General features: G+C 41.9%; 1 protein-coding gene and 1 long non-coding RNA gene across 10 annotated transcripts in view; one reads left to right on the top strand and one right to left on the bottom strand.

The window, feature by feature from the left end:
• Positions 1 to 931: 931 nt before the first annotated feature.
• The window catches only part of LOC126865193 (protein tweety), a 40412-nt gene continuing 15034 nt past the window's right edge, over positions 932 to 26309 (bottom strand). For 3 of the 9 annotated variants that reach the window (XM_050617436.1, XM_050617418.1, XM_050617427.1), the window contains 8 exons: positions 15696 to 15904; positions 5759 to 6031; positions 4106 to 4440; positions 3311 to 3742; positions 2943 to 3044; positions 2629 to 2871; positions 1250 to 1443; positions 932 to 1169 (listed from right to left, as the gene is read on the bottom strand). In XM_050617436.1, coding sequence (XP_050473393.1) covers positions 1272 to 1443; positions 2629 to 2871; positions 2943 to 3044; positions 3311 to 3742; positions 4106 to 4440; positions 5759 to 6031; positions 15696 to 15833 — 1695 coding nt within the window. In that variant the 5' untranslated portion in view covers positions 15834 to 15904 and the 3' untranslated portion in view covers positions 932 to 1169; positions 1250 to 1271. The other 6 variants (XR_007689468.1, XR_007689469.1, XM_050617464.1 and 3 more) reach the window with 6 other exon arrangements.
• On the top strand, positions 9271 to 25466 carry LOC126865370 (uncharacterized). The gene is made up of 3 exons (XR_007689519.1): positions 9271 to 10258; positions 20673 to 21116; positions 21186 to 25466. It is a non-coding gene; the product is annotated as an uncharacterized LOC126865370 (long non-coding RNA).

Below are 26309 nucleotides of genomic sequence, written 5' to 3'. Positions count from 1 at the left end.
ATGCGGTATACATCATCCCGCTGGTGATCTTTGCGATTCTAAAATTCTTTTTTGCCCCCATTTTTCCTAACTCACATTACTCGCCGACCTTCTCGATTTTGTCGCCACTCCTGCTTGCACAACTATCTTCGTCGAAACTCTTACACGTTGGTATAGCAATTCCTTTATTGTTTTTCATCCTTTTCGTTCGTGAAACTGATGAGAAATATTAAATGTGCGAATGGTTATCGTATAGTTACAAAACATGTATGATCTTACTCTTTCTCCCCTTTTGTTTTGATTCCCCGAAAATTCTGAATATCGTTGCGGAAAGCATGGGTGAAAACTCTAGCTCCGCAGTTTCCACCGATTGTACTCTTAAAACGTAGACCCTTTATGAAATCTTACGTTTAAACGTATATAAATGTTCGTGATTCTTATCAAAAGTTACCAAACGGTTGAGCCATTCTTCTTCGGGTTTAGCGTATAAAATAAGAACGCATATATGAAAATATGCACGTTGGTGCTTGGTCGCTTTCAAAAGGAGTCCCTTGGGACAATGATATTGTGCATTGACGATTTAAATTTTTTAATAGACATTGAATGAAAGTGACCACAGCGAACTTTCCATCGGACGATATTCCAAAAATCTTAATAATGGCAGTTTTTATGCGTTTGGTGTGTCGTTTGATTTTATAACTCTGTTACGGAGTACAAATTGGGATCGCTACCCTGTACTTGACTCAACGTCGCCACCGTTGACTTGTTTTCTTGCCTCGATTGCGCTCGATTGTACGTTCCGTACATATTTGGTACAGCATTGTTTTGCGTCGTACCGTTGAACTGATTCCTAGTGAAATTTCTATCTAATGTTCGCACCTGATCTTGCATTTGGTCTTGAATCCGAATGTTTGGCGTCTTGTTTCGCACCAGGGATCGAAACTGATTCATATTGGTCTGCGAACGAGACTCGAACTCCCAGGTCGGTTGACTACTGGGATTTGGTGGCAACGGGCGATTCTGATTCCAAGCTGGAGTCGGGCCTCTTTTTAGATTCGCTAGATTCTTCGGGTCTAGAGTCTGTGTTTTGCGAGAGTCTTGGAACGTGGCCAGATGAGCAGGTCCGTGAGAGTTGTGAGACAGGGTACCGGTGAAGGACGCCACGCTTGGTGTCCAAGGTGGTTCTCTACCTACGATTCCAAAACAGAATCTTCATTTCAAAATTTGAAACTTGTATTTAAATTAAAGAAAAGATTAACGGTGAAATTACCGGGCCCTGCGGGGGCGTGCCCTCAGTAAAAGTCACTGGACTCGAGGGTCTTGCATTGTTTGCTCAAAGTCGCGTACTGGCCAGGTTGATCTCCGAGCCCAGAACGGTGCTCAGCTCGTCCACCTGTCGATTGCTGATTATGCTGAGACGATTTGTGATCCCCGCCTCCTCCGCTCCCGTTAATACCCCCACCTCTGTAAATGGCAAATCGAAACGAACAAAGTTGCAGCATTATCTTTCTCTCGGACGGTTCTCTGATGTCTAATTCCTATCAAGAAAACTCTGTATCATTCGTTCATCTCGTAAAATAATCTAAACATGAACGTTATGAAAAATGAAAACACGCGCAAAAGCATACTATCGCTAATGTTTTCATGTATAGAAAAAAAGGCAAAAACGAACTCTCTTCCTTGCTTTAAACATCGATTAGAAAAAGTAATGGAGAAAATTGAGAAACATATCTATATGAATATTTAAAAAAATTTGAACTGACAGAATGCTGTAAGAACACCAAAGAGGAAACCAAACGATTGTACAGTTATTGTCCTGAAATATAATTGGCGATAACCATGATTAATTCGTCTTCAAGCGATTATGTGATTTCGTTCATTTCATTGTAAAGGTTGAAAGATCAATAGCTGTACCATATTGTTTGCATTATTGCCACCAGAGTGTTGTGAACAATTAAAGCAACATTCAGACCTAACATAGTATCTATCGACATAAACAAATCACATCGTAAACCGTAAACTGAATTGATTCAACACACTGGTAAAAATAGAAAATTAATGCATCTCATAAAATCCAATAAAAAACACATCGTCTATGTAAAGCGAACAAGTAAAGATTTGATGTAACATCTGTACGTTCGTTAATATGAAATAACTATGTAATTCACAATTGATCCGTTTAAAATTTCATGGTTCTCACATCAAGTCTTCAATTTGATGACAGTTATGAAAAGGGATTAAGTGCCAACTTTTTGTACTAAACTTAATTTAACACCCATCGCATGATCCGAAAGAACAATCGTCATAAAACTAAATCCCACTTCAAACCGCATCGTAAAATTAATTTGACGAACTGTCGCAGTTCACTTAACGTTCAACCTTTATCGTATTAAATGCAGCTCCATAATTAGCCCGTTTATGAAGCTGAAGTTTAATAATCTGGTACTACTTAAATTCACGTTCTTACTAGCCCACTTACGGTCTTCCCATTAACTCGAAATTATGGCTTGATAACTTCCACGCTAATAACTATCTTCGTTGAGCGTTCTCCCCCTAAACCGACGTTTACTTGAGCAACCGGAAGGTTCGTGTACGATAAAGGTAGACGACAGCTAATAAATGAAACCGAATAAAATCTCATGCACAAACTTTAGCATGCTCTCGTGCAGCTGACGTGCTCGAGCAGTCGCAGTAGCGTAGGACGGCGGGGGCGGCGTTAGCAAGAGAGGCTGCTTAATGGTATTTTGAGTGCCATGAGCATTCGGATAAAATACAGAAGGGGCTGTAGGCGGGTACGACCCTTGGCCTCGAAGGGTCCGCGCTGCTATCGCCTGCGAAGCTGCCGATGGCGGTAGATACGGGTCCTGCTCATCGACTTGATGGTAATCTCTTCTAGAACAAAGTCCTCGTTAATCATACTCCGCGCGTTGTATCTTTTAGTTGCGTTAAACGTACACACTCACCGCTTTCGAATATAGATCCAAGTGTGAGAGTCTACCCAAACTAGCACGGTGAAGAACAGTCCCGCGGCTAAGCTCGCCAACAGCATGAAAGTTAGTCCGTATCTGAAGAATTTCAACGGTGTTACGGTATTTCTTTAATTACATCTCGGATAGTTAATGGAGTGCTTTAACCTTCCGCGATCAATCATTTCGCAGCAGGCAAACAGTTTACACAAAATACCATAGAAACAACGCGATCGATAGTTTGAATCGTACATTCGCGTTTCGTATCATTCTGAGAATTTATGATACATGTACATATATAGTTACATCAATTTCTCGTGACCCTCGTTAAATAGCGAAAGAATAAAAAATAGTGCCAAACTCACAATCCTAAATGACATAAGCTCTTCGCGGCATGTACGTATTGTTTGTGAAGAGGCTTGCAATCAAGTAACGTCGTTAATCCCGACATGAGCTTGTTTACGGTGTTCACGTCGATCGAAAGGCTGGTCAATTTCGGCTGCAATTGTTGTTCCTTGAATAGTTCCAGTGCCAACCTGGTCACAGTACTCATGTTGTCTCTCATGTTGTTTGCCGCGATTTGACCGTCGTTTAATCTCTGGCTGAATGGATTATTGCGCGTGTTCTCACAATGCGTGTAATACGAAAGAACCTCGGAGGCTAGAGTGGCCGGTACCGCTCTGGTTAGGTAACCGTCTGGGGACACGCAGAGATCACCTAAGGCCACTGAAGTTGCGAGATACAGCGAAGCCATCAACCACGAGACTATCACCGCAAATAATCCAAACACGGAAAATCTGAAAAGAAGATTTCAAAGCGAACGATTATTACAGTAACCAGAACTAATCGATCTATTATTCCCATATTTTTCAAACATTTCTACTTGATATTTATTCACATTACCGTGAAATACTATGAAATATTATCGTATCGTGTTGTCGAATTATGTTCAAAGCGATTCTCATCCTATCTCTAACTTTTAACATCGTCAAGACGTTTCTGAAATTTACCGATGTAAGATTACCATCGTTCGTTCGTTCGTTTGCAGCTGCGAGAAGGCACAAAAACGTAGTAATTTAAGAGAGTTGAATCCAGTCGGACAGGAGAACCCTGTTTTCGCACGGTTTTTGCCAGACATACGAAAGAAAAGAAACACGTACGTTATGAGAACGCATCTGGAATGTCGCGCAACTCCGACGACCAGCACCACACAGAGGACGAGTAGCGCGCTGAGAACGGCCATGGTGACGGGCCACCTTAATTGCTCTATCTTCTCTCCCATCCCGATCGCGCCAGCCAAGCTGATTCCGCTCAACGGTTTTCGAATTTCGAAGCTGCGGTTCACGGCAATGTTCGTGTTTTGCTTCATGCTCTGCAGAGCGGCCAACAGCAGACCGAGCATGGTTTTATTGCTGACGGGGGCATCGAAATCGTCCCCCAAGGCAGTCAACTGTAGCTGCACCTTCTTCTTCAATGTCGTCTCGATGGTGTCGGTCTTGAAAAGCAAATACCTTTTAAGTGATTTCAACCGCCAAGGTAATACTCACAGTGTTAACGGGATAGCCATATTTAATAGGGTAATTTGTGAGAATGAAGCGAGCATAAAGGTGACAAATGAACTTTATCCTCTCGCATGGCAGACAATCACATTGGCATAAGTCAAGATTTTGAAAATTTGGATTTAATCGCCTATTCAAACTAAATGAATTTATTATAATGTTGAAGTTTTTTTTTATAATAATGAAGATAGAACGCTATTGCACGAAAAATGGCACCGTGGATCGTCTTACATCTTTATCGTGCTCGATCTTGCGAATGTCCAATAAAATCACGCTATGCTATAATTCCAAAACTGATAAAAAAAAAATGTTTTCTTCCTTTACCGCGGAAATAATTGAAGTAATCACTAGTTCTAGGACACGAGTGATAATTCACTCGCCGAATTCTTTAAAAACGAAGTTAATCCCGTTTACGGCGATTCGGTTAAATTAAGTCCGTCAGATAAAGATCTTTAATTAAAAAATGGAATCTCCTTGGTGGCTGGAAATCGGATTATTTATCACGAGACGAGTCTCTCTTCTTTCAGGTTTATTTCCATTACGGTTGTCCGCAAACTCCTCGCTATTCTTGACCCGAATTAAAAGCGCTAATCAAGGAACATTTAAATGTAAAAAAGAAAAAGGAAAAGAAGACAAGACCGTGAACTAATTATGAACGAGTTGCAGCTCTATTTTTTCGGTTAAAGTGTAAACATGAATATACGAAGGAACAAGTAGTAATAAGAAAGTTGAAGTGGACGAGATGTTTCCTTCGAGAAGTGACTACTGAAGATGAACGGAACGAAGGTTTGCAGTCGTTGAACGTCGCTAGAGAGCAGAAATAGTAGGAAAGATCTTTCTTGCATTACGTAGTAAGATAACATTCTTCGTTTCCTTTATCTTTCTCTAAAAACAACATTTTCTCCAAACGATTTAATTTAATTTATAAATACGATAAAAAAAGATAAAAATAATGCATAGATCGAGTAAAACATCAACCAACGAATTGAATTTCGAAAGAACCAACAAATCTACTCCGATTAATTATTTCATTGCACAACATAAACGTCGCTATCTTAAACATCCATAATTTGTTCTTCCAAGTTCGCCATTGATTTCGAGGCATCGATTATCATTCTGAATCGACATATTCGCCTATGTAATTGGAACGAGGCAAATAACGATATCATCATCGGAGCGTATCTAATTAGAATCGGGCAGGAGGACGTTTGAGAGTCCGTGTCAGACAGACGTATCTCGTGATGGCAGACCAACCTGATTCCGTACACCCATGAGAATACCATCGACGTTCTTTGCGGCGGCCACCAATTGCACCAAACCGTTGTGCACGTCGTCGTTACCGTAGAGGCCGACGGCAACAGCTCCGCTGCAAAGTAACGCCAGGATGGCCAGCGAACACTTCAGCAGGGTTATCGACCTCCTGGGGCGCGGCTTCCGGTCGCAGCATCTCGTTACCAGGTAAACCAGGAGCACCAGCAACGTCAGGATTAACCAGGCTGCAGGGATACTTCCAAGTATCCCGAGACTCTGTTAATTAAAGTTAAACGTTAGTTATCGCCGTGCATCTTTAATAAAACCGTTCGCGTATACCACCTCCTTATCTCATTTTTATCGTTTCCGTTTTTCCTCCCCCCGCATCACCGTTTGCATTCGCCTTACTTTTCTGGCAATTAACGTTCGAGTAGTGTTTCTTTCGGCGTAGACGGAAATCTCGAGGTTTAATTAAATCTAAAACCATCGCCGGGATGCTCCGTTTTCTTTCGTGTCTTTCGTTTTTCTTTTTCCAAAATTTCCTGCGAGCGCTAATGACTCCTTGTTAGAGAGCGAAAGAGAGAGAGAGAGAGGAGGGAGAGAGGGAGAGAGATCAGAGAAGCTTCCCAGCTACTTTCTAATTAATGATTATTCGTAGCTGCCGCTCACGCGACCAGTACCGTTAATTAAGCTTAAAACTCGACTTCCTGAACGCATAAAAATTGCAATAACCGTCTCGATATCGTGGAGCACGAGGTATCACCACGCAGAACACGAACGTCACACTCGGCGGCGATCTAAAAGAAATGCGACGCGAACGAGTATTTCCAGTAACCACGCGGACATCCGCGACTAGACTCGACGTTCTCTTAATTTCCCGGCCCGATAACGCGAACGTTGAACCGAATCGCGGCCGATCGCCGACGGATGCGTGCGCTAATCGGGACCACCGGTTACGCTCGATCGGAGCATATTATTAGCGAACGCCGCTATAGAACACGCTTGTTGCTCTTGTTCGCGCTAATTAACTGCCTGCAAGGATGTCGAAAGGTGATCCGCCTGTCTCGCGAAGATCGTCGCTCGCCGTACAGTGACTCACACCGAGTGAATCATAGTGAATTCACGTGCTCCAGAATGCTCGCCGATCGCCGATCGTCGATTGCCGTCAGTATCTTAGGCATTACGAGGGAAGATTGAAAAGTTTTCGAAATCGCCGCTACAAGTTGCTGTATTTGTTATCGTTATTGACACTGCGGAAACTTCCCTCGTAAGAATCTGTCCTCGTAAATGCGTTTTATCGACAGACGGATGGATATTTGTTATTTGAAATTTCATTTCTTTACCCATTGAGTTTTCTTTATACGCAATACGAACCTCTAAGGAGCCAGATTGGTCAATTTCATTTTTATTTATTACCACGGGGTCATTCGCTGTAAGATGACACGAGTAACAGTAAAGTAACGGTAAGGCAAATTAGCAAAATGCATTGTTTTTACAATTAGCATTGTCGTCTTTCTTTGCTTTTCGATTTATGCAATTGATCGAAGTGGCTTCTGTGAGATGATAGGATTCAAAAATCCAGGATCGAAAAAGCACAGGCGAGACTATTATGGAATAACCGAATTTCACGACTGAAATTATTTTTTAATGGCGATGGTCAATTGAATTTTTTCACGCGAGCTATATTGGCACCGTGATCCAACAAAGATAAATCGTGTCGTCGTTATCAGCTGCGTAATAACTTTTATCGTCGTTATTCTATTAATCCATCTGGTTTGGTAAAGGGTGGATTAACGCGTAGCGGAGAGTGCTATCGCATATTCTGTTTAGCGAGGAAGCTTAGTACGCTCGAAAGGTGTATCGCACTGTCGTTGTTGCTGTGACTCGCGGAAGATTTGATTTTTCTGTCGTGTTACTCAAAGGCCTGCACGCCACCGTGGGGTCAACCACCCTCGCGGCTCGCGTGCCACCCCGTGAAACCGGCTACATCGACCGGTGTATGTACATATTGCATTTCATTATTTACGCGACATCGATAAACTTCGCCTATAATTCTCGATGCCTGTGATTTTTCGCGGAAGCCGGTTGTCTCTATGTTTCCACGTGTAACAAACAGCGATAACGGCAAAATTTTCATTCGCAGGGATATTAACTGTCGCACAAAAATCGTAGCAAAGTTTAGGGCTTTTTAAAGCGGTTCGAATATAAGGACAATAATGAAATTAAAATGAGAGACGAATTTTAATTTCAGTCAGTTTGTCAGTTTATTACACCGGCCGGTTAATAACAAACTGAAGTATAATTTATTTAATTGGTGCGAATGTTCTCTAGACTGAACAACACGATTGCGAGTGTTACATATTTCAGAACGTGTGATGAATATTGAAAACATCCATTTCGTCCATTTCGACTGTTTCGAACAATGCTTTTGGAAAGAAATTGCTGAAGCGACGCGAACAAAGCAAAGTCGAATACAATAGTTTGAAAATATATAACGAAGATATCACCAATTTGATGTTTTACATTTTTTCCAAATATAGAAATGGAATTCCTCTGACAAGAAACTATTTCATTACCTCGATTCGTATAAGAGAAGGAAGAACGTTTTTGACGAGTATACTCGTCATGAAGAAATGGCGATATTTTGTGTTGTGACGCGAGTTTACTCGTCATGCATAAGGAAAATAAAACAGTCATTTCATTACTCAATTCTCTATTATAATAATCACATATACTCTGTGTTTGACGAGTATACTCGTCATCGCTTACTTTTCGCGACACATTTTAGGTACACACTTTTCAAAGAGGTTGCAACAGCTAACTGGTTAACGAAACCCGTAAAATATCTTAAATATCGCGTTCGATGTAGATAATTACATCCTTAAAAATCCTCGAACGATCATCGGTGGCAGAGAAACCGAGTCATCCAGCAACGATACCGAGGTACCGAGTAGCACAACCGATTCGCAAAGAAAAAGCAGATATGTGTCGCCAAGTTGGAGACAGAGAAAAGAAAATGATCGCAAACCGTGATGCTAGCCATCAGGGAGATATCTGTTCCTCACTTTTGTCGAGAACTTCAGCGACAGTTTCGAGTAGTTGAAGACGAATGATACAGAGAGACGTGTGAATTTATGGAAAATCTTTCTTTCACTGGCGCATTTCCCAGCCGGCAACCGATATGCTTTTCTTCCAAACAAACCTCGTTGCGCGTCGAGCTGAATTTCGCACGTACGGTTGCTCTACGATCGGAAGAATCGAACGTATGCAGTTTTTCTATGCTAATGCGATTTCTTGACATTATCCACCTAGATCATTTTCTAGGCAAACTTTTCGAAAATCAATACTACAGGAAAGCAAAGAAGTTGGTTTGGAAACGATTTCTGTTTGGTTGCGTTGCAAATCGTGGAGCATTTTCTGTGCTGCAGCTACAGCACAGATATAATATGAATTGTAATAGCCATTCTTACTGTATTAATTACTCTCGTTTGAAGCTTGATAGTCAAAGATAGAGGTAGAAAGAGTGGCCGAATTTCGAGACCTGAATCGCGTCTAGACAGCAAGCCTCTGTTTACAGTTTACGGAACACGAACTGAAGACGGTCGTTGCACCTAGTGCGACAGAAGCTCTGGAATAAATCCGGAAGTGCACTCGAGATAGAGGAAGAGAGAGAGAAAGAGAGAAAAAGAGAGAGAGAGAGAGAAAAGAAGGGACGTGCGGAAAGGGCGTGCTCGAACTTCATGGGACCCGGTTGTCTAGGAAGGTAGCACATAAAATCGCAAATGAATTCTCTTTCGAGACTCGCGAATCTCTGAAAGAGTAAATACGGGCTTCACCGCCCTCTCTTCTTGCATCGTTCGAAAAACGCGTTGTTTCTTTTGCCCTGTTAGCATACTTGGTTCTTTTATATCGTCACGTTACAAAACTCTGCTCGAATTTGAATGATCGAGTTCGTAAGTGAAAAGGATCTCGACTGTGTGTTTCGACACCATTCTGTTTGTTCCGTGTCGCAACGTAACACGTGCGACTTCGTGTTCCTCTTCACGTTTACACCACGTAGCCGCCACGTTCGTAGTCGACGAATCGTAGAAACGTTCTACTTCCTTTCCTTCTCTTTTCGTTGTGTCCGTGGCAGAACGTCGACGCGTAAAGAACTCGGACGCATTTATTCGAGTGACTGGCGAAGAGGGAAAGAGAGTAGGAGCCCGCCCCGAACAACGATCAGTGGAATTAGCAGGAACGTTCGTTGTAAATCGACTTTAATCAGAAAAATCCGCCGCGTTTGTGCCACATTAAACAAGCTCTTTGCAGTGCCGAGAGACTTGTCTTGTTGAGAGGGCAATCACAACTCCATCTATTCTCGGAAACGTTTGAAAAATTTGTTGGCAAAAATCGCTGGTTGATCTGAATTGTTTCCCTGATTTTATCAATCGAGGCACATGGTGTGTAAATCTCTGGATACTTTCGACTATTTTGAAATATTCGATACTTCGATTAAGTCGCGTAAGTACTTTGCGTTACATAAAACGTAATTTACGGTAGTTAATCCATCGGAACGAATTTTCTGTACACGGAAAATGACTTTCTATCAAGGGAGGGAAATAATTGCGCAGTGAATATTGCGTAATTTTACTAAATACATGGGAAAGGGTATTGAACATTTTAATTATCAAACGTGGACATTGAGAATGACATGGTTTCGTTACTATATGGATAAAAAGAAAATGACTCGTTACGAGGAGATGGACGTATGTGAAATTAATTAAGATACCTCCCGTCGTTAATCTCGATCGATAATATCCCTATTTGCACGTACATTGGCTTAAACCTCTACGGTATGGTAATTCTTTAAATTGCGACAGTATAATTAAGTTGTGTCATATTATCTGCTTGTTATGCTAATCTGAAAATAGAATGAACGAGAGAGGGTTACCAGCAGGGTCGTCGTACCCGGGCTTTTTTCCGATTTCTTTCAAGGCGTTTGTAAGTACGTGAGATACCTTTGGAACAAAAATCCTCTTAACTAAAGTACAGTGCCCTTCTTTAAGGCAGTCACGCACTTCGATACCAGAGGTCGTCAGTTCTTTCTTCCTCTTTTCTTTTTTCAACTTCAAACATTATGGAAATTGTCTATTTAACATGGCAATGTAACAAGATACGATGAAAGAAAATTTGCGTAATGAAACGGTAATTTCTACAAACCGATTTGTACGAAAATGAAAAAGACAGAGGTGGTAGAGGTGGTAAAAGAGAGAGAGAGAGAGAGAGAGAGATCGTTAATCTACGGTCGAATTGGAGGTTAGAATACAAACGATGAAAGATACGACAAAACGCCATCTCACGATTTAATTACCCGGCGCGGCGGTGTCGTTGCAGCGGGCGTTTCGTGAAATATTTTCAAGCAGCAGGAACAATAGCCGGGGACCCAATTACCAGAGCTCGTGTTGCGTCGAGGGTGCTCAGACAGGCGTTTCCTCGAGGCTTCTCCTTCGCTGACTACCCTACCGACGACGCATACGAGAGTAACGTGTCTGCGTGTGCATGCCAGCTAAATTTCGCACGCTTTCGATGTCACCGATATACTACGATCAACCAGGCCAGTGTGAACGTTCCACGTTATGACGCTATTTACCTTCCTCTCTTTTCTTCCTCTTTCTCACTTTTCGTTTCTGACGGTTCGTACGATCGTTGAACGATTTCGAGCGATCCGCCGATATTATGCCAATTTAAAGACGTTCGAACGTTCATTCAGGTATATAGCGTATAACTTGATACAGAACAGACGATACTGGGAAGGAATATTATGAAAAGCGGAATATCTATATTATTTAATTCCGTTATACGCTGAAGGTAATTCCATCTGTTTCGATTCAAAGGCAGAAAATGGCGGAAATAGCGCATAAAACGGCACGTTAATGGAACTTACGAAGGAACAGAAAGAAAACGTTAAACAGTCTGAAAGAAAGGGAAAAATGAAATATCCACCGGTTGACTGAAGCAGAAAAAGCAGCAACGAAGTAGTGGAAGGACAGGCGGGGGAAGGAGGGAGGGGGGTAAAGAAAAATGGCAGACAAAAGAGGAAGCGAAGGAAAGCTGGATACGAGAAACAACGACGCGAGAGAAACTGGAATCTTTCCTCTGTAATCTACGATGATTGAAAACGCATGAACAAGAAATATGATTGATGAGAAACTGGAACAGGAAACAGGAAACGCTCTGTATGCGGTAATGAAAGCGTAATCCACGATCGGTATCGATATGGATGTGCTCATTAACCGGCAAATGCTTGTTATTCGCGAATTTATCGAGGTCGTTACACATTCTTGTTCCTTCGACCTTTTTTCAACGATTTCATGAAATTGAAACAAGAAAAAAAAAAAAAAGAAAGAAAATAAAAGATTAAATGCGATCGTACATTTATATTGCAGTCAAGGTTTATGTACATCGCTGACGCAGCGTGCAAACAAATAATTACTTGGCACAAATATTCACACTCATAAAGTTTGTCCCCAAATCGAAATTGAAAATTATACAAATTTCACAATTCGATGGCGAGCTCTCGTACGATATGAACGTTGTCAAAACACGTGCTACTTCCTCCTGTTGCTCTCGTTATCCGGCACCTGCCGCTACGATAATTGGGCGGACAGCGTTCGTTTCGCCGATTATAGGAAAAAGGATCAATGTACGTGAACACCGTTGCACGCACCTCTTTCCCAGGAAATCTCGCGAACGAGCGACAATCGAATTGCTCAAACGCAACGAGATATTCGTCTTGATCCCGTAGTAATATGTTGCCCATGCCCTCGACATCTGCAACGAAAGACGTTGCACCAGGCGATCGTACTTCTTGTCGAGAGGCACGAGAACCCGATGCTTTTGGAGTACGGGGCAAGAGGTTGCTGTGGTAGAGGGAGAGAATACCGCGTAAGCAGCGATGGGGAAAGGTTCGTACCGAAACGTGAAATATCGATGTTGTTCTATTACGTTCGGTAACTTTTGTCGGGGTAAAAGTGCAGGATTATTCTTCCACGATATTTTATTAATATATGGAAATATAATCGTACGTTGACAGATTGAAATTTGAATGCGACGTAGTTTCAAGTATCTCACAATGAACATCGATCGCAACCGTTTCGATAAAAAATTTTGTAATTTACATTGGTTTTCGCCGTTTCGTGTTTTTAGTTTAGCGAAGTAATGGTTCGATTCATTTTCGAAGACCTTAGAAATCTCGAAGTTATTGATATTATTTTTAATAATTAAGATACAGGATAACAGTGATGGCACGTGAAACGAACGATCAATGTTCGCGTTAGTTTCACATCTAACTGTGGAAACCTCTGAAGGATCACGAAGACGGAACGATAACAGGCTAATTCGGTAACCGTTAACTCGGAAATATCATGTGACTGACTGGAGATACTATTCGAAGCGATTGGAAGTGTCTTGAGCCCATCGCTAGTTAGCGGTCTGACGTTTCGAGCCCGTTAAAGCCCACACGTTGCCCCAGGCGTATTATACGAAAGCCTTTGTGCATTGTTTGAGCTTTCCCGGCCATTGTGCTTTCCAGTTACACACAGCTTGGATTCTCGTGCACTCGTGGCATCCAGCTGCGTTTCTCTTCGTCCTTTTCCTCTTCGCTTCTCATCCCGGCCGTGTCCTGTCTCTTCTTTCCTTCACCTTTCTTTCTCTTTCTCTTCCACTTTGTTACGCCGAACCGCGCGATTCTTTCCTCGATACAGCTACCTTTTGGACAGCTATCCGTCTGGACGGGACAAGAAACTGGAAACACTTCGCCCGAATAAAAAAACGTACCGAGGAACTGTTTCGTGGCGTCTGGGATACCCGTTTCCTTCGGGGTAGGTCACCGTCATTTTTCCCGCTTTCGTCGAACGTTCGCGGAAAAGGTTACGTCTGTCAATCGAGATATTTCATCCTCTCGAACGGTTTTTACGAGGCGTATTCACCGATAAACAGTTCGCGAATACTTTACGTGCACGTCGTTAACATTTTATTCGCACACTATCGCGATACGATCACGTTTCACGAACGCGTTTGCGTCAGTTCGCGAATAACACGCGGACAAACGATAAACGGTGAAGATTTCAGATTTGAAACGAGCGGCACGCGACTGGATCCAGGTAGACCCAGCGCGGTTGACGAAAAAGAATGCCAGTCGATTAACACGTCATTATCGTTCATTCGTATAGAGTTTCGTCGAAAGACACGGGAACACGAGGCAATTCACTCTCGTCGACGGACGTGTGGCGATGGTCAATAAAATACGAGGCAGAGAGGCAAAGAAAATAAGTGGAAAAACGAGGATTCGAACGTCCGATGGGACTGGAACATCGTGTAATTTCATCTTGCTGCGACTAGAGGATTGCGCGCCTCTGTTAATTAGCACGATTCAAGGAAATATTTTTACGGATAGTCGCGGTCGCTTTCGAATTGAACGAGACGTAATATGTTTCTCCACTAGTTATTTTACAGAGTTCCACAGATTTTATACGCGGTAATTAATTTCCAGAGTAAATGGTACAAAACGAGAGAATTAATAAGATTCGTCGAGCTCGACGATTTCACGGTTATTTCACGCACAGCGGGTTCGGCGCCCAATTTTCGAACTCAAATAGCTTTTAAAACGTCCTATGAAACGATTACTCTAATTAACGTGCTAACTGGAACCACGAATTACAGGATGATTTTTTTTCATGTAACAAAGAATTTAACGTTCCGCAATCAATTTTCATATTTCTCTGAAACTGCAAATAAGACGAAATAAAGCTTCGAATCGAACGATAATCTGATTAAGATAGGATATGCTGCTTTTACTTTATATATGTCCGGTTAAGTTTGGAATTTTGGGCGTTTGACGAACCATCAGTTATAGCTGATATTTATTGGTACAAATGTGGTTATTACAAGAGGCTACAAGTAATAGGGACGATCGGATGGTCGAGATGCTGATGACAATGAATTCAGGTTCGATAACGAATCCACGGTCAACGGGATGACGAATGCGATGCGATACACGTATAACTCAACGTACAAGTAAAACTTATCTGAATGAACTCACAGTCCAAGTGGAACTGCCCTTATATATTCTTCTCCCCACCTCTCGGGTCAATCTTTGTTTTTAAAGAGAGCTATATAATTATTCCATACCTCTGTTAGGTACACGTCCCTCCCGTGACCGTGGCTACGTTAGTGACCCGTTATGTCACTTCGAGCCCAAGCCCATCGTCATAAAATCGGATTAGAACATTAAAACTATTTCTTAGTTTTATTACTTAAGTGTAGCTATAGTAAAAGTCTGGACTAGGGTATTGGGGTTTTTCTGGGGATGTCCTTTCATCTCCGACATATATATTGTATTACACATACATCGATATTAAAATATTAATATTAAGCTTAATAAAAATTGTACTACTCATGTACAACGAATTCCATCGAACCACCACATCTCCAAAAGATTCAAATTTAGCCAAACAACTTTTTGATTCGTTTCAGAAACGGATCCAACGCTTGTAACTATCTCGACGAATGCTCGGTTCACGGAGCATTGCCAAAGAATCTCTCATTTCTTTAGGACGGGGAAAGCATCGAGGAACATTTTGCTTGAAATCGACGGGAATGCTCTCTGTACGTTGGCCAAAACGGAATCGAGCCTGGATTGCTTTCGTATACTGCCCTAACTAGAGAGCAGAGCCGGTGGATTGATATCACGATTCTGTTAACCACGCGATACGCCATTTATTCCGCTGACCCAGGCGAAATTTACCGGTGGCGTGGACACGATTCGCGCATTTCTTCTGATCGTCGAGGAATTGACGAGATACGATAATATCCCGATGAGAGTTTCGTTTCTCGTCGAAGAACCGAAAGGTTTCGGATAAAATTTAAGAAACAGCAGAGAAGACAAATTTGCACTTACCTCGAGATAGATTTCGGAATGTGGATTAAAGGTGTTATTGACCGAGTGGAGAGAGACGTTGAGGTGCGGCAGGCTGTGGAAGACCCTAGCGAGCTGCGGAACCGTGTACTGTTCGGGAAGCTGCTGACCGCCCGCCATTTTGGAGAACCCTTGTCTGCCGAAAACCCCGTTGAAGAGCCTCTCCTACTCGTCAAGACATGCTACGAGAACTGTAACACCAAAGAGTCAGCGGATTAAGAACTGCTTCTCCTTCTTCTTCTGCTTCTGCTTCTCCTTTCCCTCCTTTCGAATTCCAATATTTTCAAGTTTAATTGAAACTGCCAAAGCAATCTGACGTTAAACCAATACGTGTATACGGAAAATATTGTAGAAATTGACTCGGTGATTCTCGGGTAGAGGGAAAATTAAAGGTTCCGTGAGGATGAGGCGGATCGGCGAATCGATCAGGGAAATCGACGCTCGGCGATAGAAAGAAAGCCGGCTAATGCTGTTATATTTGACGCGAACCGATTATCCGATTTAACGTGCAATTAAACCGGTAACCACCGCGCAAAAAGGTGGATCCAATACGATCCGGATACCATTTAGTTTCGAGTCGAATTGGCCGATCTTGACGCAGTTTAATCTTTGTTAGATACGTCACGCTGCTCGATGATGTGCTCTCTTTCTCTTTCTCGACCGCTCAGTCTTTGTCACTTCTCCGAAACGCTTTGCCAGGACTGATTCAATTACGTTCGAAGCGCCGTTGTGGAAGCAACGAGCGCTTAATTAATGAAATCTGTGCCAGCTGCTCCGTTCCGCTCTCGTCGACGACGATACCCGACAAGAACACGTGCCTCTTCCGGAAGCATCTCGAGATTCTTTTTAACGAACTATTACCCTCCGGCAGCTATGTTCGAATAGGTCCACGAATAGGACCGAAGCTTTATCGAACATCGGTTTCCCTATATTAGTTTCGTCTTTTCTTCCTTTGTTGCGTTTATGCTCCTTCCTTCGCTTGTTCGTCATTGTTCTATTTGTGTTATCGTCTTTTAAGATAATTATCGATTCACTATTCCTTGCGATTATTTCGGAAGGATGTCGAGTAACTTGAGCTATGAAACTTTCGCACAGGAAGTGGTTAGGAACTTTCAAAGCTCTTCCGTTGCAGATTCAGCTTTCCGCATTTAAACCGGTTGAATTAAAATTCTGTTAAACTGAAATTATCAAAGCTGCAAAATTATCTGTTACAATTACGTAATACCGTGGCACGTTAGACGCGCTAGGCCAATTAGAATACCCGCATAAATACATTATGACAGTTTTAATCGAAGGAAGACGAAACAAAGACACAATGTAAGCTCAAGAGATTGAATTTCAGCGAACTGGAAGTAGGGTAGAGGAGAAATCTTTGATTAGACGGCATCCCTACGCGTAGCATTTGATTTACATAAACCGCTACGGGTTCTATTCCTCCATTCCACCCCTATTTCGACAGCCACACCCATGTATAATATCCTCTATACCCGCCGAATCTGACCGGCAGACTACGAAATATCATTTTCCCGGTCCGAAGCGATATCCTCTGGAATTTTGCAATTGAGATGAATGCGTGAACACAGATGAATCTTCTTTACGGACCCGATATCCTCCTACGTATAATATTTTCTATATATAATATATATTATATATTATATATATATATAAAATTGTATTATATAAAATTTAGGAGATTTCGTTCTGAATCCAAGCAGCAAGTAGAATATTAATACATTTAACGTCGTAGAAAATTGATGATTTCCGGTAGAATCTGATATACAGGTTAACCAGCTGCAAGTAGAAGCTTCAGCTGCACGACATCGTCGATTGCCATCTTCCTAGATGTATCTTCTCTGCCTTTTCCTCGTTCCAATGAAATGTAACAGGAGGCGATCGTTTAAAATAGAGAAAGTTTGTCTTTTTTTCATGTATACTGCGAGATTCATAGGAGGCTAGAGATATCGCCAGAGTCGAGTCGAACGTGTCGTTTAAAATTAGAATCTTCCATGGATCCGAGTCGAACTAGAATTTATTCGATATCTTGTTCACGACATAAATTGATCCCCTTCCTCTGTTGCACGCCGTCATCGATTGTGTCGATCTCTTCCTACTTTCACCGTCTTTTCTTTTCCTTGTTTCAGTGATATTCGCTTTCTGAAAGATGACGAGTTCCCAACGTTTCTACTCTCATCCATTTCCTATGTTTTTTAACGTAACTTCTTTAACTTGGAACGACACACGTTAAACTCCTTTTATTTGCAATCTTATTCGCAATACAGTGATCAAATTACGTACGAAGTATAACGTTAAAACGATCTTCCATAAACAAACGTAAGCTTTTCACAGGACAAAACAATGATCTCTTCTTAGAAGATAATTTCAGGACAGATAGTATCTATACGTTAACAAGTGTTTGCAAAACCGTCGATTCAAAGGTATCGTTGTCCTGTGACCACAAAAACGTTCAGAAACGGGGGTTCTTACTTTGCATTCCCAGTTAGTTCTTTGTCGTCGTCGTCGGAATTATAAACGCAGGACCGTAGAAGAGCGGATCCCTCGGACAAAATAGGTGAAAAAAACGACGGAGGTGGAGCAAAGGGAAGTACGATGGTCCAGTCCATTCTTGAACTTCCTCGGGCTGCCGTGAACACCGTGGGAAAAGGCCAGCTGCCACATGCCGGCTTTAAACTACGTTACACCTGGTTACTTCTGCGGGCACAATTTCGACCATTCGAACGTTTCCATCGTGTTATTTCGACGTTTTCGCGGCTTATATCGTAATACTACGAGATAATACCGCGTGTTCGCGAATTTAGATTTGAATATTTCATTCGTCAGGCAGACTTGTAAATATCAGGTTGCAACGTGGTTTGCAACAGTTGAGGTATACGTGGTCCCACATGGGATTAAGGATAATAGTTGAGTTGGCTAGTGATATCTAATGCATTACCCGCCTACAAGCTTATGGTGGACTTATTTCATAGAATATTTAATGATAGAAAATGCAAGGAGCCTTATGCAAGCGCTGTAATGGTCCTGTAAAAAAAAAAAAAAATCCTCAGAATCTAAACGAATAGTTCCCATATGCACGAGCTTAATTTTTTACTTTCTAGGCTTCAAAAAGTTCGAAAAACTTCCGGTAATGTTTTGTTATTGCATAAACTTCTTAACGTCTCTACTAATTGTAGAGTCGTTGGTTAAACGTCAAACGCTTGAAACTTTATTCGATAAAAATTCGAGCGAAAGAAATTCGAGGGTGAAATTTCGTCTGCATCGTCGACGATTCGGTTAGTGGGTTCAGCCGCATAAATTATTCTTCCACGACCTTTCTTTCTACCCTCGCTTAAACCAGATTTCAAAATTACTCCGCTCGTAAGGAAACTCGCGAATCTTCTTTTTTCGCTCGACTCTTTCTCAAACTTTGATAAATATTTCAAAATCGTTTCTCCTTACCCTAACCACACCTACGCTTTCATTCCAAAGTTTCATGAAAACTTTTCATTCTTAATGAACATGACATCCGCTATAAATCTTAAATCACGTTCGAAATTCTCTGACAATCTGGAATCAGTGGACACGGTGTAGCTCGCAGGCGGTTTCGTTGGAATTAAAGGAGGAAAGAGTGGCAAGCTACCGCGGCAATTGCATTGCTTATTGTGACGTTGCTCTTTCGTGGTTCCCATACGCCACAAAGGCATCCAGCTGCTCGAGCATGAAATTCTTCGGATCCATCAGAGGTTGCATCGCGGGAACAAGTGCACTCGTTCTCAGGTGGCCGTGCATTCCGCCAAGATCGCGGCACGCTGTTTGAATAACTTTGCGAAACTATTCGTGCGAGCATCTCTGCTTTGCCATGCTGCGTAATTATTTCAACAGATTCCATCGAGCAGTGCGATCCGTGAGCATATCCACAAGGTCATTCCGGCGAACAAGATCGAGCGATTTCCGTGCAGATCCACGTGCATAGCTTTCGTATGACGAGAGCGTCGATTACGTTGCAGATATTCAGATAAACGAAGCGTGTTCAAAATCATAGAAAATTGTTAGATTTATATAATACAATGCACGGAGTGGTCCATTTGGATTACAATCGCGCTGTGCTTTGACAGATAACAGAAGGATTGGAAAGTTTGAGAGTGGTTAGTTTTTATTTGCGGTATTTCACGAGAGCGAGAGAATTTCGATCGGAAGTAGAATCGTATCGCGTAAATTGAATGCATATGGTGATCAGATTAGATGTTGGAAACGCATGTACGTTTGATTGATCTGGAATAGCCTCGATGTCGTCGACTAATACAATTTAAGGTACCACTAATATACCTCGCATGTATCTTTCGTAATTTGCCTGATTCATAGAAAATAACGTTTCTCGCGATATAAATACGGCGAAACGCGTGTCTCGTATCATATCGAATTTTCAAGATATTTGCAGAGTCTGATTAACACGAGACACCTTATGCACGACACCTCAACAAATATTGTCAAGCGCGGTACTTAGCTCTCAAGATGCTACACGTGTCTAAGCCTAACTCAAAGGACAGATTAAGCGACGTCTCTCTGTCAATAATTACAGTTCTGCGATTCGATTGCAAATAATATCATCGACTATCATCACCTATCGGTTCTACGATCGAATCGAAGTTTCATATTAAATATGAAGGAATCTTCAAACTTCAGCGATATCGCAGCGCTAACGAAACTCCAAGACGTTCCACGTAACACGCGTAATATATGCGTCAAAGGTTTTTACGGCAAGCGTTGAAATACTCTCACGAGCAATTGTATAGCGTTCTCGACAAATAGCTCGCAGGTCAGAGAAACGCGGGTTCTAACTTTCCACGCGCTGCTTCCACCTGCATCTTTCATTGCAACAGCAACGAAGGTTAAATACATCGTAGCGCGGGGAACCGTTCGCTCGTGTGCACGCTGCATTAACAAACAAGCCCGAAATTGTTGCAGGAATCACCTCGACTCCGCTGGGAGGGAAGCCAACGCGGTGTACAACCGACCTGGATTAGCCTCACCGGGTATAACGGTGATTAACATTTACGAGCCGTGTTTCAAACCGGCCCACGAAAGAGTCGCACATCATCGTTTGTGTGTCCACGCGACAGAGACTAGACTACCGTGTTACGGTTCCGTCAGTCATCACCGAGAATTCGTACTTCCTTCCTCTACGGCTACTGTTTGTGGCAAATAATCGCGTCCGAAACGAGTCCACCCTCGCGGAAGCAAGGATGGCGATGCTGGTACCGACCTTTCGTTTTGATTCCAGTTAACTGTCCTCGAGTTTGGACGATATGGACACGTCCCCGCGGGATGTCTGACAGAACGAATTTGGAAAAGCTGGGCTGTTATGAGAATTGCGCGATCTCGAGTTCGAGGATACTTGTACACAATATGGTACGTAATCACTTTCGGAAAGGAAATTTTTATCTCGTAGACGATGCACGTTCTGGATGTGCATTTCAGGTAGACGAAAATAGATGGAGCAGGAATTCGATTTTCAAATCCAAGCTCGAGCCAAGTGAAAAGGGCCAGACGCTAAAGCGAAACCTACATGTTGGATGACTTAGTGGGGAAAATTCTATTCCGTGTGCTTAGTTTAAATAACAGTAATCCACAACGAATTGATTACAATGCACGTATCGATTATAATGACAATGCAACTGGTCTTTATACAGAGATAGAAGCAATTTGCTGGGCATTAAAGAAAATAATGGAGCAGAGGATGGACAATTATGTTATTGGAACGATTCCCTTGTGGACATTGACGATCTACTTCCTTCGCTCTAATTCGCCACCGTTTAGAGAAAATGAAAATAACGATAAAGCAGCATGGACAAAACGGTTTGCTTTTAGTTTCGTTGTTGGAGGACCTTAATGTCTCGTTCAGAGGATTTCAATTGTTTTCAATTGCGTTCAATGATGATCTGTGTAACGCTTTAAATTTGGATCGATCGAGATCACAGAGCGTGGCTGCGACAAACGAATATGATCGCAACTGTACGATGAAATTTCGTACCAAGATTTCGGAAGATTTACAATAAAAGTCGAACACGAGGTACGACTTGAATTTCCTATTTGCCCGGTAATACGCGCGGTCAACGATTTCACAGTTATCAAGATTATCTTATCAGAGTGTGCCTTTTACTACGCTTCGTGTTGTTACACGTGACATTCTTGGGACCTTTCTATGTCACGTTCCAAGCGTCGCAACGATTCACGAGAAAAATCGTGATTATTCCGATAAATAACATACACGGAACTACTGCAGCTCTTATTACAAAAAATTGATTAATTATTGCATAAGAGAATGTTGCAAGTTAAACGTCGACTGAAATATCAGCAACGTTGCTCAACATATTTTGTTGACAACTAAGTGATTGCGGATTTTGTCATTAGGTGGTAATGACAAAATCCGCAATCACTTAGTTGCCAACAAAATAGATCATTATATGCGATACCTATGCCCTTGTGAGAATATGAATTTTTCATTTTTGCGATCTTTGTATGAATTTCTCACCTAAAAGCTAAAGAAAGAATATATCCGCAAATCACATACGTATGGCTGCCTATTCAATGTTAATCAACGTTTACTAATTAGTTTGATGCAAACGTTATTCCACTGATCTTCCACTCGTTGTTTTTATATTATTTCCAAAAGTCTCTAGATTTACTTAAATTTTTAGTAAACTTTGCACGTAATTCTTAGCGAATTACTTGATAGGAAATACAGAAATGTCCAGACGATATAGAAATCGCGAGTCATCAACGATTTCACGCGACGTCTCGATGATTTATCGAGACCACGTAATTGTTTAAACAGTCTGGCGCTGATTTCTGTTTCGCACGGTCGTAGTATATACGAACGATGATAATTGCAGTGTTTACAGAATCGCGCGTAAAATCAAAACGACGAGCGGTGCGAGTAATTATTTCCTCTGTGTAATTTCCGTAGTGATCATCGGCTAGCCACGATTCTTCCTCCGAAATGTCAAATTATTTCCGTGCGTTCCTCCACGAGACAAAACTCGCCAACGACGCAGAAAATCTCCGCGACATCGGAGATTTTATTTCTTAAGAATTTATGAATTCGAACAACGATCCGACCGATCTGTCTCATCGACGATAATTTGTATCTTTCCACCTTCTTTTTTCGTTTTTCCTAGCTCGGTAACTATAAGAGATAACGGTGCACGTGATATAAAGCTTATCTACTCGTCTCTTATCTATTAACGCAGCCTCGTAGTAACGATCGTACTTGGAATTCGTGCAATTTCAACTTCTCCGTGGAATATCATAGATATACGGACGATTGAAAACGTTTCCTGAAAGTAGTCGTAATTAAACGTCGATTCTCGGCTAAGTAAATTACAGTTATTAGACACGAGACGCTTCTGCAACGAGACGATGGGGTTGGAAAACGCAGCCTGTTCGATGAGAAAAGTGCGCTACCGCTCCGTGAATATTTCCTGTTGAAATTACCGTTGCTTCGAATATTTCTCGAGTCTCCGGCTTTAACCCCTACCGTTTCCCTCGCCTCTTTTTCGCGTTTATGTTCGTATCTTCCTCTCGAATTATCAAATTCCCCGATAACGAAGACCGTAGGGTACACAAAAGATTGTCTGAAAATCATCCGCGATAGAATCGAAGAAATTTTAGTAATCGAAGAGAGAAGGAGTTCCCCAAGGAACGGAGTTGTAGGAATAAAAGTTGGTAATTAGAGCAATGTAAGCGGCGAAAATTACCTCCTACCGAGTCGCCTAGGAATACTTCGTACAAGTTGGGAACAGAGGATACAGACCCAGATCGAGGAAGAACTTTCCTTTGAATAGTACTCTAAGTAAAGGGAAACTCTCGAAGACCAGGAACGAAACGGAAATGTAATTTGAAACTTGGCAAGGCTGTCCGAACATCGTCGAATGAATCTGCTTATAAAAATCGACATAACAATTTTTCTATCTACTTTACATTGAATACTTTATATATTATATATATTTTTCTTTGTCGTACTCTTTGCATTTCTGCCTTCATAAATTTCCTATAAATGCATAAAAATTCGTCGTTTAATCAACGTGTACGTGTCTCGCTTCGTAGATAAAGCACCGCGTTTAATTACACGCGATGTTATCTATCCTAATGAAAGCGACGTAGTGTTTCTAAACGGATATCTATAAACCTACCTTAATCCAGGTCTCGTTCCATCGATATCGTTTTATAGTTGGGTACAAACTTTCAAGTTCTTGCAGAGTCGCTTAAAAGCTGCGCAAGAAGCTTTCCGGCCGTTTAATATCGCGGCTGCATAAAAAGGAAATCACGCCTGTGGATTATAAATCGCTTACGAACACGTTCAACCTGTTCCCGGTATTTTCTTTATCCAAAACGGCGAACCTAGGTGGGACGATATTAACGTTAAAAGCTCGTTGCAAATGAAGCTCGATGGCGGGTGCGAGCAGCTGGCAAAGTACGACGAGCTGTCGATAGTTATCTTCCACGGAATTGCAACGAAACTTTTCCGCGCTCTGAGACAATGAGAAAACTTTGGCGAATCGACTTCCCCCCTCCCCTTCACCCTTTCTCTTTTGCTCTTTTCCTTTGTCTTTCTTTTTTCCCTTTTTTTTCTCCTTTTAGAGAAGAGATGGCTGCAACCGGTCGCGACGTAGACCAAGCGTCGGATATTTGAAATTTCCGTGGAGAAGTTTTGCGCGCATGAATTACCAAGCTGAACCGACGGATGCTGATCGCTCGTTATCATGCATGCAACGCGCGTTGAATTTTAACGGGAGCACACGCCGAGCTGCGAACCGGCAGAACGCGCTTCCTGACGGCAATCCGACGAAAAAGTTTAATTAAGTCGCGGGTAAGGTGTTTTGTTTGTTTCACGAGCAACTTGACTTGTCGGTGGCGATGATTTAGATTTCAAACTTTAGATCAGCGCCTCTTCGTCTCTTCGTGTTCTATCATAGCCGAGTAACTTTTCCATTTAGAAATTATGGGATTTGTTTAAGGAAGAGATCATCGTGCCCAAGAAATTGCCAATTCGAGTAACGTTAACAGATAAACAAAGGCAATTACGACTAGCGTTTTATTCGCTTTATAGATCGCCACTGTGAGTAGAAATGGGTGAGTGAGATTTAATTTGTTTGCAACGACGACACGATACCGTTGTTTCGGCTAATTTATTTAATTGTATTTGCGATGAATACAATGGCGAAGCAATTGCGGTAAAAGCAATTATGAATCATCGTTTATGGCGTGGCAGATTACTCATTGGTCGATCGACTGATTGCATTTCAAGTTCCTGAATATTTCCGGGCGTTGGATGTTTGTTAAAGATTCATTTAACAGATACCATACGTCAACGAAGAATGTACATTGAAGTGACCTGCGTGCACCAGATCTGGCCTAGTAGAATTTTCAAAAGCAAGGCCTAATGGCATTAGGTCAGGTCAGGTCGTCCGAAAGGACACGGCTATATTTCAGATATCTACGTACCAACGAAGACCAAACTAAAAATGGCAAGAGTCTTCGATATTCGGACGAATATAAAAGAAAGCCCCCGAATAATCTAATTACTCACTAACATCGATGATATATTGAACCCTGGAAAATTCTAGTTCCGAAAAAGCTAACAGATATCGTAATGAAGCGAAGTGCGAAGGATCAAGTGTGTCAACGAAGCAAACATAGTCGAGAAGCAGGGATTGTTGATTGTTGACTGTTGATTGTCAAATAAATTATATTGTTAAACATCGAGAGTATTTCTTGGGCACTTACATCTAACACCACCTCAAATCATTTTAACAAACATCAAGATACTTTATCATCGAGTTACGCGACACGCCCTATAAATTACAACGAAAACGTTTAATCGACGCAACGACAATCTCTATTTGCGCTTCTCCGGAACTCTAAACACCTGGCACAATGAGCGTACTTATTGTTCCGCCAAAAGCAATTATACCGTCTCGTAAGTTTCAACCTGGTAGGCCTCGCGCAAAGCAACTTCGAATCAAGTTCATTGCAAACGCGATTGCTAATGCCACGAGCCAACGATGTTAGATTCGATTTATTTCCACCGATTATACTTTTCAATGGAAACACGGTGACGTAACTGTCGTGATATATCGTAATACACGTCGTAATGTACGTCGCTGTTTCTACCTGGAATTTCACGGCCAGATTCAGACACGTTGGTATATATGTACATTCATTTGTCTAGCAACAAGCGTATGCATCATTCAAGCCTAAGCAAACAGCGACAAGTATTTCTGACACAACCTCGTCGATAAAGATCGGCCTGTAAATAGTCAAACTCCTCTTTCGCCTGTTAATCCTTCGCGCGACAAAGGAAAAAGTTGTCCGTATCTAGGCGTGTACCCGGTATATCTTCATTCACGTTTTCCATTCAAAGTTCCCGATTATCAGGAGTTTCGTTTTACGAGGCAACGCGGCTCTCGCCGGACCTTCTCCACGAACGAAAGCAACGATTTCCTTCAACGTTCTCTTCGACGTACATAGGCAACTTTTACGAGCGAAGCTACACGCTTTACGATGACGCGCCGAATTATCGCGTTTTTCTCCTTCAGCCTG

The sequence above is a fragment of the Bombus huntii genome, chromosome 1, assembly GCF_024542735.1.
Source record: "Bombus huntii isolate Logan2020A chromosome 1, iyBomHunt1.1, whole genome shotgun sequence".
Lineage (NCBI taxonomy): Eukaryota > Metazoa > Arthropoda > Insecta > Hymenoptera > Apidae > Bombus > Bombus huntii.
Note: the sequence above shows the minus strand (reverse complement) of the source record. Positions and strands in the feature narration are given on the sequence as shown.